Here is a 13899-nt window from a genome sequence, read left to right as displayed (position 1 = left end):
CTCACTGGGATCTGGGTGAAATGAGACAAAATGTCCCGTCTGACAGAGTTCTGCATTGCACTAAACTGCAAGCAACAAGTTTATCAGCCAACAGTTAGGTTACTAAATGGAAAGCATCCTTAAAGAAGTCCCTCCCGGGTGTTTGTCCGTGTCCTGGCCATCAGCCACGCCCAGGCTCACTGAGCTTCATCTCAGGGCTGACACATAAGACACACATTCAGAGCAGCTGTGATGACAAGTGCCAGCAGTGCCTCTTGATGTAAAAGACCCTTTTGTTTTTATTAATGTGTGCAGCCCCCTCTTGCGGCAGCAGCTACAACGCACATTTTACCACAGCAGGGTCCTAGAGCTTGGGGTAATTTGAGAAGCCTAAGGAAGGCTCCCTCACTCCAAATATCTGTTGTTGTTGTTAGATACCATCGAGTTGATTTTTGACTCATTGAGGCCCATGTGAGAGAGTAGAACTGCCCCATAGGGTTTCTGAGGCTGTAATCTTTACGGAAGCGGATCGCCAGGTCTTTTTCCCCCAGAGAGGCTGGTGGGTTTGAACTGCCAGCCTCTCAGTTAGCAGCCGAGCTCTTAACCTTTGTGCCACCAGGGCTCCTGAGTGTCTCTAGCCTACCTAAAAAACATGTTTGTGCTGTCAAAAACAGACAATTACTCCATTTCTCAGAACACGATTCTTTGTATGTAACCTCCGGCAGCTTTTACCTTCATCTGAAAGGCCATGCCCTAAACACACGACAGCCTGGGACGGGGGTATTCTTCAAGAGTTAGCTTTGGCAGAGAATATTTGTGCAGCATGCCCCAGGGAATGTATACATAAAATAGATATCTCATAAAATTTCTTAGTAGTTTAACTCCAAGAAATCTGTTAGAACATAAACCAACTAACAGTGTAAAACTTTACCTTGTGATTGTCCTGTCACTCTTTTACACCCCCAGACTCATGCTTGTGAAAATCCCCCTGAGACTGTGGTTAAGTACTCCCTCCCCCATTTTACTCTATAAATGATCCATCGCTCTTCCAGTGAACTGGACACACTCTGAACTTGCATTACACTATATTTCCCAGCCTGGCTGCTCTGTTTCCCAAATAAATCTCTTCGCTTTCACTTCAAAAAAAAAAAAAAAGAGTCAGCTTTAGGCTTATGATATTTTGAGTCCGTTTTGCAGGTTTTATAAGGACACTCTGGGAGAATATGACAGAACATGGAGGCAAGAAAAATGCTGGTTTTTTAAATATAAAAATGTAACTTTCTTTGCTTGCTACTTCGGCTTAAATGCCTCAACTCTCCACAGCCACTTACTTAAGGAGCTTTTTGGCACTACCTTCTGCTGTGGTTGCTCATTTCTAAGTCTGTAATGGGCCTAAGCAGGAGAGCCGCTCTGGAACAGGAAATGATCTAGCCAAGGGTGTAGGCGACCCAGAGTACACACATAATGCCTGTGGTTCTCAGAACACCAGTAATTTCGAGTTGATTCTTGATATAATTTTATATGCTGACGTTAATCAGTTTTAGAACAAAGATTTTCTGTGAGGAATAACTAACCACTCTAAATTACCATTAGAATAGAGAGGCGGGTATATCTCGAATAAGTGTATTATGAATCTAAATCTGAAATCACAATCCTCTGGCATGTTAAAGCTCACCTTATAAAGGATCTCTGGATCAGGGCGCCTATGGTTAGTTCTGTATGAAACAAAAGCAACATGGCATTATCTAGGATTCAGTTTGATACACGTAAAACACACTATACCTAGAGAAATAATTGAGTCCTGGATCATGTTACAAATCCGGAAATACTCCTAGCTGTTCTTGGTGGTAGCGAGGTTTCCCTTTCCTATTTTCTGGGATGGCTTATTTTAAGCCTAGCAAGATGGCAAAACTGATCAGTCCTCGTTAGGGGTTCCATATACCTTGTTTTCATGATCCAATCCCTCTCGAAGGTTCCATGCACCTTATTTGCATTGTTAGCAAACTGTCCAATCTCCTTGGTGGGTGACATGAACCTTATTTGCATAGTCCCACCCAATCACTTTGTAGGACCCATAAAACCATGAATGGCGAGAAGGGCCATATTAATTCACTGCACCACAACACCCATTTAAATATTCAGGTAGGAGATCAGTCTAACTTAACATTTTTTAGTTGACTTTGCAATTAACAAGGACCCTGGTGGCAAAGTGGCTAAAGTGCTCTGCTGCTAACCGAAAGGTCAGCGTCACAAACCCACCAGCTGCTCCACAGGACAAAAATGTGGCAGTCTGCTTCTGTAAAGATCTACCACCTCAGAAACCTACAGTACAGTTCTACTCTGCCCTATAGGGTCGAAATGAGTCTGAATCAACAGCAATGGGTTTTAGTTTGCAATTAACTTTACATCTGTTCAACCATCTCTATCACTGGAAAAATTGTACAGTGTCTAAACCAAAAAAAAAAAATTTCGAATGTTACCCAATCTCCTACCTTTTCTGGGTTTCCTTAAAGCAAGAACGTGAACATTTTTCTGTGGCTTGACTATCATCTTTTTAAGGTCCAAGAGGCAGGGCCCGTGTCTGTTTTGTTCACTGCTATATTCACTGCACCGGGAACCATGTTTAGCATACGGAATGTTATAGCTACTGGTCAATAAATCCCACTGTGATCATTGTTGATCTTTGTTTTTACTGAAGCCATAGGTACGTTGCTGAAAATGGCCTCCTTTAAACAAGAAAATGAAGTGTGTTATTTCTATAACCCAAATTCAATTTACTTCTGCTAGCAGCAAACTTAAATGAAATATATTCATTTATGGATAAAGGGGGAAAGAGAGACATCTAGTGGGTGGATTAAAGGACTAAGCTTAAAAGCCACTACCACCTGCCACTTCTTCTATCTCTTGCTAAGTGTCTTTGAGTAAGTCAATTGTCTAATACCTCTTCCTCTCTGTAAAACAGGTCAATGGCAAGTTATTGTTAGGTGCCACTTAGTTTGAACTCATAATTCTATGTACTACAGAACGAAACGCCGCCCGGTCCAGCACAATCCGCACAATCTTGCAGCCACTGTATCAATCCATCTCATTGAAGGTCCTCCTCTTTTGCTGACCCTCTACAAAGTATGATGTCCTTCTCCAGGGACTGGTCCCTCCTGATACCAAGTCCAAAGTACGTTAAGACAAAGTCTCACCATCCTAGCTTCTAAGGAGCATTCTGGCCGTACTTCTTTTGTTCGTTCTTTCAAGAATACTAGAATGTTGATGACTAAATGATGTCATTTCCTTCTTGAGGGCAAATAAAAGTGCTTACAACCATTTCATTCATGCTTCCAGTACCCTGAAGAATAATATACACAGAATTGCAACTTTCCATTTTATAAAGGTGAAGAAAGAGAAACCGGTAGGAAAATATAGTACTGCTCAGACCAAAGAACCATATTTCCTTTGAGATATACCAGGGTCTTGTGAATCTACACACAACTCCAATGTAACCTAAATGTGTGAGCCTTAGCAGATCCTTGATCCTGAGGCTAAAACATGCATACATGTTGGGACTGACCCACTTTTTCAATGGGCCACCTTGAGATGAATTTTGAAAAGACAACTATAAATGGATGTGTAAATGAGTTTTACATGCGGCCTATTTTAAAAACAGGTATCATCCTGCCTGTACTGTATTCTTAATTATGAGATCAAAACAGTGGGAGGACCAGAAATAACTATTTCCAAAAGTCCTTTTAGATTCAGACTTTATTCAACAAATATTTGAGCATTTGCCATGTCGCACCTTATATTTCATAACATTATCACAAGCGTCACTTTCATCTGTAGCCTAAAAATGCTTTCCCAGAATTTAAAACCAGGCTAGGTACTTCCTAACTCACAAAAGATCCAGTATGTCACTTCACAAGTCTAACTTTCAGTATTAGTGGAATCTAAACGCAAGTCTAGCATGAATTTGGCTGGCAGTACCTGGTCAGAATGTGAAAGAACTCAAACATTGTCCTTGGCCTGGACTGGGACAGTGTTAAGTCCCAATGGTTGCCCTGCATACAGTGCCCTTAAAAAAAAAAAAAAAAGGGATCACTACTTCATAAAGTCCAATCAAATAGGCTGGCTGGTTGGGTTTTAGGCTCTTGCTGTTAACTCCATATTTTAGCCTGTTAACTATGAGCATCATGTGTGATGTGGTAGACAAAGCTGTGACTGGATGCCTCTCTCTAGTAACAGCATATAGCATGGTAATGTAGTTATTAGTTCTCCCAATAAGCCAGTGTCTTAGTCGTCTAGTGCTGCTATAACAGAAATACCACAAGTGGACGGCTTTAACAAAGAGAAGTTTATTTCCTCACAGTAAAGTAGGTTAAAAGTCCAAATTGAGGGCATCAGCTCCAGGGGAAGGGTTTCTCTCTGTTGGCCTTCTCATAAATCTTCCCCCAGACTAGGAGCTTCTCTGTGAAGGGACCCTGGGTCCAAAGGAGGCGCTCTGCTCCTGGCACTGCTTTCTTGGTGGTGTGGGGTTCCTGTCCTTCTGCTGGCTTCTCTCTTTTATACCTCAAGAGATTGCCTCAAGACACAGTCCAGTCTTGTAAATTGAGTTCTGCCTCACTAACACAACTGCCATCCATCCTCCCTCACTAACATCATAGAGGCAGGATTTACAACATAAAGGAAAATCACACAATACTGGGAATCATGGCCCAGCCCAATTAATACACACATATTGGGGGGACATAATTCAATCCCTGACAGCCAGAGAGGCTAAGAAATGCTGCCAAATTTTTTGAGGGGGGAAAAAAAATTTAATAAACTATATGCTATTCAATATAAATAAAGTCTAAAAAAATCATTATTGCCAGCAAGTTCTATTCTGCCACTAATGACTTTTTGGCATGTACGAAGTTTCTCTTAAAATATTCGAGTCTGTTTCCTCATCTGTAAAATATGAGTTGAACTAGATGGCCAAACCATGAAAATTCATGCTATTGCTGTCAATTATGTTTGTGTGATTTCAACCTTGACTGCATCAATTTGTAAGTTTTTCAACAGACATCCTCCAGTCTCATCCCCCATGCTTCTCCTAACTTTATAATTGCAACATGCTCACCTCTCCCCCCAATCAGTAACTTTTATTCAAGTTTTTTTCTTCCATACCTAAAATATTTTTCCTACCTACTCTCCACGTACCAAAATTGTATTCATATTTCAAGGCCTTGGGGAAGAGAAATCAGTACATTCCAGTAGAAGCTGCCGTGTAAAGTGCCTTAGTCATCCATAAATACAAATGGCATCATCCCATCTGAGCATTAGGACATCAGAATATAAGTCTCAGATTTTCTTATTGTCCAAACCTCTGAACAGTGGATTCCTAAAGATTTGAGAAAGGCACCATGTATTTCTAATAAAAAAAATTTTTTTAACATGTATGGTTACAATTCCAATATCAACTTTCTAATAAGCCTCCAAAGAAGGTTAACAATTTACCAAGCCACTAGATCTTACTCATCAGAAATTAAGGAAAATTTTAATTAAGTCATCAGTTCTAAATTAATTGGTTTTAAAATAGGATTTAGAAAATTAAAATTGATCATTAAAGGCCAGGGCTAGAAATTAGCAGTGTTTCTACAGTTGATCTTGAATTTTATAACATTTCAGGGCATTTCAATTGTCACTATACAGCACCCTGATTTAGAGCATGACAGTAAGACATCTCAAAAGGGCCAAAAACCTGGTCCAAGAACTATGTAAGACCTACTTCAGAATATGTACGATTACCAATATTCCCCACTGTTTTATATAAAATATCGCCATTTTTAAGGCATAACCTTAGCGTGATAGATAATGTAGTACCCTGGCAAACATGGATTTTTTAAAGGAACAGTCACTAGTACAGTAGATTCTCATTACCCGCAAAGTTCCTACCTGAGGATTCCCCTACTCACGAAAATGTAACCTCACAGTCAATACTGCAGCACTTTTGTGCTCATTTGTGCATATGCGCGTGCGGAAAAACAGCAAAAATTCAAGCCTCTTGATGGGCTTGAGGTTTGAACCCACCAGCGGCTCCATGGAAGACCTGGCCAGCTATCTGCTTCTGCAAAGATTATAGCCAAGAAAACCCTACGGGGCAGCTCTACTGTCACACGGGGTCACTATCAGTTGAAAATCAAATGGACTCGATGGCACCTAACAACAATGCACAAAGGCTGTTTCAGTGTTCCCTAATTTAGTGTTCACAAGTACTTTACAAAAAAACCTTACTGTAAATAATGAGAAATCAACTGAATACTGACGTGACTCATTTTTATTTTCAAAATGAAAAATGGGTTTTATTCATTCATTCATCTGTCAAACATTTACTGAGTCACCACTATGTGTCATGCAATACATAAAGGTACTAGAAATACCAAATGAGTAAGACAGATTCTACTTTCTTCAACTGGTGTTGGGTATTAACATTTATCTTTATTTTTAAGTAAAAACTTCAGGAGCACACAAAATAACTAATTTTCAACCATAAGCCCACTTTATTTTGTAACAACTGTCATCTTACATAGCTAGATTTTTTTCCTCAAACAGTAACAATCATCTTCATAAAGAGAAGTTCTAAGCTAGTGATATCTCTCTGAAATCCATTCTGGACAAAATATTCCTCACTCCTCTGAGACTGTTTTTAGTATTACATTATCCTCTAAGCTCAGAAAGGAATGCTTCAGTAGAGTACCTAAACCACAGGAGCCGGTCAATAAATGACTCAGGGGGTTGAAGGCCCTAAATTTCATACTGTATACAGGTAACATGAGTCATAAATGTGAAACCTGATTTTGATTTTATTTTTTAATATGCAAAAAGTATGTCATCAAAAGTGCTGTGAACAACAGAAAACAGTCAAGAATAAACATTTGATGACTCAAACAGAATACTACTCTTCCTCTTTCAGGTTTTTTTTTTTTTAATTGCCACTTTTTCTAAACCATTCATTTTTATCTTTGTTCTTTTATTGCTCCTGTGACCACTGGAACATTGATACAATCCTTAACTCAAATAAATTTAATTTCAGCTCCCAAGTTCCAAATGCATCAGCTGAACTAGACCATGGCATTGAGAATACCAAAGACAACCACAGATTTTATTTTTGTTAAAATTTTAAAAAGACCAAAATTGTTGCCATCGAGTTGATTGTGACTCATGGCGATTCCGTGCGTTTCAGAGTAGAACTGCTCCACAGGGTTCTCTCTTGGCCATAATCTTTATGAAAGCGAATCAGCACACCTTTCTTCCAAAGAGCTGCTGAGTGGGTTAGAACTGATTGTAAACCACTTGCGCCACCCAGGCTCCTTGGTTTAGGTTATCAAGACGGGTTATAATACAGGGTCTGGTATACTGGAAAACAAATTATGCAGAAGAGGGTTAAGCATCTATCCAGTATTGAGGAGTTATCAACCATGAGTAGCAGAACTCCTTGTTCACTGAAGTCTAAAAATCTTCTCGGAGTCTCTAAGAGATCTATAAATTCTTGCTAAAGGTCAACTCAGATGTGGTAAGGACCTAATACAAAAAGAAAGTACTTATTTTCGGGATGTGTTGTGAAATTTTCAATAGCTTCTTGATAAAAACTCTGTCATTAGCCAACTATACATAATAAATGCTATTACACTGAAATGTTAGATTTCTATCTGAGTAGGAGAAGTTTCACTCCTACATTCTGCATGTATTTCAGTTTACAAGTATTCTAGTTAATATATTTAGTACCCAATTAACTTGATTTGGTAATCTGGGCACTAACAGTTAAAGAAGGTACTGCACCAGAGCTATAAAACATACATACGCATGGTAATTACGAACTACAAAAGATCAAGGAGTAGGGGTTACAGGAGTCAAGAAAATCAGGAAAACACTAGATTTTATTACTTACAACCCAGTATTTAGAGGAACAGCAACATTTTACAACTATATAGATAAGCTTTTAAACTGCAAATAATTTCTTCAATATTGTTATAAATACTCTGGTATATCCTTAGGTTTACCTGAGAGACAGTTTCTATTAATACAGATATAGTCACTAAAACTTTTTTTTTAAATAAGTTCAGTCACGTGCTGCGTAACATCTGTTTGGGCAACGCCTGACCGCATATACATGGTCGCAGGTTATAACAGAGTTCAGCAATTTCGATCGGAGAACGGGACGTAGCAGGCATAACCGGATGTAGTGAACACAGCAGCTTTCTGCACGTTAAGACAGTATGTCTTACACACAAAGCGACTGCACTGCCAGATATTAAATGGACAGTAGCTTGCAGAGGGACGTTATTTGTCCCAGCAAATAATATGGTGTTCACACAGCTTCCAAATCATGTAACATCTATCTCACAGAGCGTATCACGGATGTTGAGCGACACATGACTACACAGAACAAAGACTGAGATAGCCTATCATTCCGTATATTTCACAATATTACCTAAAGATATTTTTAGAAATATCTGTAAGAACAGTTAAGATCTTCCATTATTTCAATCTGAAGTAGCTTGAAAAACAAACCAAAAAATTGTACTGGGCACCTGAACACGCAACTACCTTATCTCCCATCAGAAAGGAAGATAGATCAGAAGAGCGTGATTACTTACAGAATATGCCATTTATTAAGAGTTACATTGTGAAAGCTTGCTTGCTAAAGAGAAGGCATCAAGTAAGGTAATGATCAACTATTTTAATTGTGTCCATTTATCTCTCCCAATTGATCAAAGCCCTGCCTTTTAAAAATGGACTGGTAACACTTTTACTACTACAAATGAAAAAGCTGGGTTATATTCTCACAACTCATAAAAACAGCATTGCTAATCCAGTATACACCTCTATCTTATATATAAATTGAATTAAGGCCCAGAGAGGTAAAGGAATTTCTCCAAGATTATGCAAATATACTTCCATGTTTCAACCAAAAAAGAAGGAAGGAAAAACCAAAGTTGAGGGATCTATATCACCAACTAGTAGAACCACAATAAAAATTTCAATCTCTGGCCTCAGTTTAGTGCTTTTCCAAGGTACTATGCTGCCTGGAAACCCTGGTGGCGCAGTGGTTAAGAGCTACACCTGCTAACCAAAAAGTTTGGCAGTTCGAATCTACCAAGCGCTCCTCGGAAGCCCTGTGGGGCAGTTCTACTCTGTCCTATACAGTCGCTATGAGTCAGAATAGACTTAACAAAAATGGGCTTTTTTTTTTTAATGCTGCCTGACATTGAATCAGTGTCCAAATTTGAATTCATCTTTGCCAAACTCCAACCAAGTGCACATTTACAACCACAGTTGCTGTAAGTTGAAGAAATGTTATATAATCACAGGAGAGATGTAAAGAAGCAGGAGTGCAGCTTCTACCATTTTATAGCTCACTTCTCTAAAAGTAGAGCAATAGGGATAGGGTATCAGGAACCACACAGGAAAGGCCAAGGCTTATTTCTCCAAGTAAGTGTAAGCTTAAAGTTAAGTTTTTGGCATTCACATTTTCATATTAACCAGTTAAGAATATCTTTATACACATATGCCTGAGATTGTAACCAACAGCTTTGTAAACATGTCTTGCTAGATTATTCATTTACTACTCAACCATCCTAGGTGGAAAAAAAGTATTTATAACAACACTAATAATACTTGAGGAAGCCCGAAGGATAAAATCTTCAATGCTTATCAACTTAGTTCTGTATCAAAAGATCTTTGAAAAAGCAAAGTGCAGAAGAGTATACACAGCAGTAAGCCCCTATTTATGTAAAATAAGGGAGCTGCATAGGTTTCTAAAAGCACAGAAAATTATAAGACCACATAAAGACATTTCTAATAAAACCAAAGAGTCAACAATGACGAGGAAAGGCTAGGGTGGGCAAAAAAACCTACTTTTCACCAAATACTTTTTGGTACTAGTTTGTTTACAATGTTTGTGTTAATGTTTCTTCAAGTTAAAAAAGAGATCTTTGATACAACTACTACTACTAGACACAGTCTGTTCATTACTCTCACACTCAAAGAATTGAGTCAAATAAACGATTAATAAAGTTTTAAAATCCAGATTCACTCTAAATGAAAGCTAAAGTTTACTCCCCAGTTCTATATAGTAAAAAACAACAAAAGTACTTTAATTGGTCTTTAACTTTTGGACAGAGGTATACTAATCTTATTGGTTATTTTCATGGATAGCGGAGTTCAAGTGTTCACTGATGTTACTGTTTCAGTTCTAAAAATCCTACAAAAACCAAACAGTCAACAATGAGAACGTTTAAGGGGACAGGGAAACTAGATTAATCAAAACAAACAACCAGAAAGGAAATAATGAGAATGTTCACACATTGTGAAGACTGTCATCAATGTCACTGAACAATTTGTGTAGAAATTGCTGAACGGGAACCTAAACTGCTGTGTAAACCTTCACCGAAAACACAATATTGTTTACAAAAAACCCTATATAGTATCTCCCATTTTAGTATTCTATAAATAACTGGCAAGATGTTAAGCTCACAAGAAATCTTCTGCCACGCATTATAGATTCCAGTGGATACCACTGTTCCAACAAGAATAGAAATCATCAAATACACAAACACAAAAAAGAATTACATTGCTTCAAAAAAAAAAAAAATTAGAAAAGGTAATTCAGTTTTAATTTATTTTCACCACTTTTTCTTCATGATTCAGATATTTTAAAATGCAAAGAAAATTAACTTTCCATGATATGTCAGGGACTGGCACTAAAAAAATTTTCAAACTGCAAATGACTTATACAAATGAAAATATCAAATGGAGATCCAGTTATCAAAATGAAAGCACTCAACATATTAAAATTCACAATTATTTGTATAGAGCACATAAAAAAGTCAGCTTGCTAACCAACTGTTGTGATTTTCAAGAACTACCACAGAGGGTAGAAGAAAACAGATTTATTAGTTAACTTATAAAGAGATTAAAGAGCTTGAAACAAGTATTAAAAAGAAATTTGTGCCTTTATTAGAATGGTGTTAGACTTTAAATACACCAATTTTGATAATCAAATTATTGTTTTGTTTTGTTTTTTATAAGAAATGACACTACGGAACCGCAATACTGGTCCAACAACAGTCTTATCTTTACTTTTCTTTCAGAGCAAAAAACAGAATGTGAGTAATCAAGAAGCACTAGCAGGCATCAATTAATCCAAGACACTAGCTTCTTAGTTCCAAAAGCACTTGCAACGAAAACCACTGGGGTGGACGGCGGAGGGGGATGGAAGCAACTGGTAATAACTGGAATCCCATTGAGTGTGTATGCCGAGTCTCATGAGGTTATTATTATTATTTTTTTTAATTTATCCTTTACTTGGTCACTTTTTTTTTCCTCAGATACTACAGTTTTTCTTCGACTTTTTTTCCTCAAAGTATAAAAAGTATGAAATATAAACAAGCTCTTGCACTGTACACTAAGAAGTGTACAATTCAAGCATTATAGAGCTATCTACATACTGATAAATCCCATCAAATCTTGGATAATTCAATAATATACAAAATATCAGGGCACACAAAGAACTAAAACCCACTTCTTTTTGTGACACATAAGATTCAAATATTCAATCTAAAGAAAAACACTTAATCATTTTGGCTTTCCTCTACATTCGCATGATGATACACTTATTAAAATATTCCTGTATAATTATGTTTGGTCTTATTATTTCAAGTCAGGTTTAAAACCTCAAAACCAGTCATCCAGACAAAACAGGCAATCAGAAAGATTATCTCTTCCCACCTCCCTAACCCCAATAACTATGAAGTCAGTTTTACGACATGACCCCAAACACTGGATTGTGACGACAAATGCTAGGTCCGATTTCTTCATAATCCTTTTTGGTGTGGCATACTTGGTAGAACTCAGGCTGAAAATAAAAGAACATATTTTTATAAAGGTCAAAAACCCTTAACCTTTAAAATAATTGTTTTGGTTAAATCTAAAGTATTTTTTATTAGACCACCCACTGTACTTGAACTAAGCTTATAAAATTCCAGCAACCATGACTTAAATTCAGCTATAAATCTGTATCAGAGCTGAAACGGAGCATTTAACATATGCCTCTCCTGTGCACTGCCCCCAAACACCTATTTTTCCTAGGATTATGGCATTGTGAGGAATGGAAGGTCGAGTCTCCAATGTCTAGGCTGTTCTACTACGGGTTTCCCGTGCTGTGTGCGCTGAACCAATAATCTCAAGTGACAGCATTAACCAAAGGTAGAGTAAACTACTCCTCGTCATGCTACAGAACCAACTGTGGCCTTCCTCACTCAATGTCTGGTAAAGACAGACCATTCTATGCGCTCTGTCACCTCATTTCTCAAAGGGGAAAATTACAAACTCAGCTAGGTTACATAGCACAACTGAAGATAACTACAATCACGGAACAGTATCATTTTTGCCTCCTATTCCTGAATGGTTTTAAGTTCAAGGTTATGCAGTTCTTCAGTAATTCAGATAAAAGCCGCTTCCTTTTAATACTGTGTACATTACCAGAATAAAGCACCAAAGAAGCTTTAAGTTGTTCTGATTTGGGGAGAAGGTTCTTAGTGCAATTCCCTTTACTCAATTTTAAACATCAACTTCCTATGCAATAAAACAGATAACTTTTACCTTAAAGCTTTTAAATATCTGCACAGAAAAAATAACTTGCTGATGTCTGTATTACCACAGGGTAAAAGAACTTTCCCTACAGAAAAATTTAAACCTAGTATAAAACAGTCACTCTAAAAAGATGTTTAGTAAGCTAAGAACATGAACATTAAATTCAAATTTCTACTTTTTAAAATACTGTGTGTGTATCCAATTTAAAAATTTTCCTACTCTTAATATTTAGATGAAATTTAGAAGAATCTACCTTATTCTTCTGAAGTGTCTAAGTATTGATGGATTCTGCTATTTAAAAAAATAAACTTTAAAAGTAAGCTTCATCCTACGTACCGTGGAAGCCAGCATTGATCCTCCAAACCAAACTGCATACCGCTGCATGTGGTGTGTAATGACTTGTACATCAATAGGCTTTGGCTGAAAAAGACATCAGATCACTTCAGTAGTAAATTCAACTCTCTCACCTTAAATGCACGTACACAAAAATAACATTTAAACTCAATTCACAAGATATAAGCCAGAAACAACTGACACTGGTTATCTACAGCCCAGGCAGAGCGGAAGCACTGTGGAGGGGATGGATCAGGACAGAATGGATGGAGGGGGAATCTATTTTGTACATTTCTGATTTTTAGAACCATGTTAATATTCCACAGATTCAAAAATAAATAAAATTTAAAAAGAAGGGGATGCATGGTGCAAATTGGGATATAACAGAAACAAATTACACTAGTACTATTTTAAAAAACACGCAGAATGAAGTAAAGGACTTGGAAACACAGAATCTTAACTATATACGTTCATGCTGAAGATAAAAACTAACCAAATATTGAAGTCAAATTAGTAGAGCTATTTTTCACAGTGGTATTAACAATTCTGAAACTATGTATGTATTCTCCTTGGAAACTCTATGGGACAGTTCTACTTTGTTCTATAGGGTTGCTATGAGTCGGAATTAACTTGATGGCAATCGGTTTGGTCTGGTTTATATATGCATTCTAGGACTGAGCAAAACATAAATATAGTGAATAGTGAGAGCCAGATTTCTGTCAGAGAAGAGAATTACAAATATGGAAAAACAGAAATCTGGAATAAACCCTGTGATATTTATTCTGGAACTGGAGGCAACAGATGAACTCATAGTTTTTCATTTATATAGCTAGAGAACTAGACATAGATGTGGGTACACACACACACACACATTCTAGCTGTCAGCTGAGCCGATAAGAAAACAATGAGAGCAGTACTAATGAGCACATTTAAGATACCTAAAACTTAAGTTTCTTAAGAGCA

The 13899-nt window shown here is 37.4% G+C and overlaps 1 protein-coding gene across 1 annotated transcript in view; it reads right to left on the bottom strand.

Annotated features, from left to right (window-relative positions):
- Positions 1-6883: 6883 nt before the first annotated feature.
- ACTR3 (actin related protein 3) overlaps positions 6884-13899 on the bottom strand; it is an 83402-nt gene continuing 76386 nt past the window's right edge. The window contains exons 11-12 of the mRNA XM_064287277.1: positions 12940-13023; positions 6884-11866 (exon numbers count right to left, since the gene is read on the bottom strand). Coding sequence (XP_064143347.1) covers positions 11771-11866; positions 12940-13023 — 180 coding nt within the window. The 3' untranslated portion in view covers positions 6884-11770. The remainder of the gene's footprint in view (positions 11867-12939; positions 13024-13899) is intronic.

This window comes from Loxodonta africana, chromosome 6 (genome assembly GCF_030014295.1).
Source record: "Loxodonta africana isolate mLoxAfr1 chromosome 6, mLoxAfr1.hap2, whole genome shotgun sequence".
Classification (NCBI taxonomy): Eukaryota; Metazoa; Chordata; class Mammalia; order Proboscidea; family Elephantidae; genus Loxodonta; species Loxodonta africana.
Note: the sequence above shows the minus strand (reverse complement) of the source record. Positions and strands in the feature narration are given on the sequence as shown.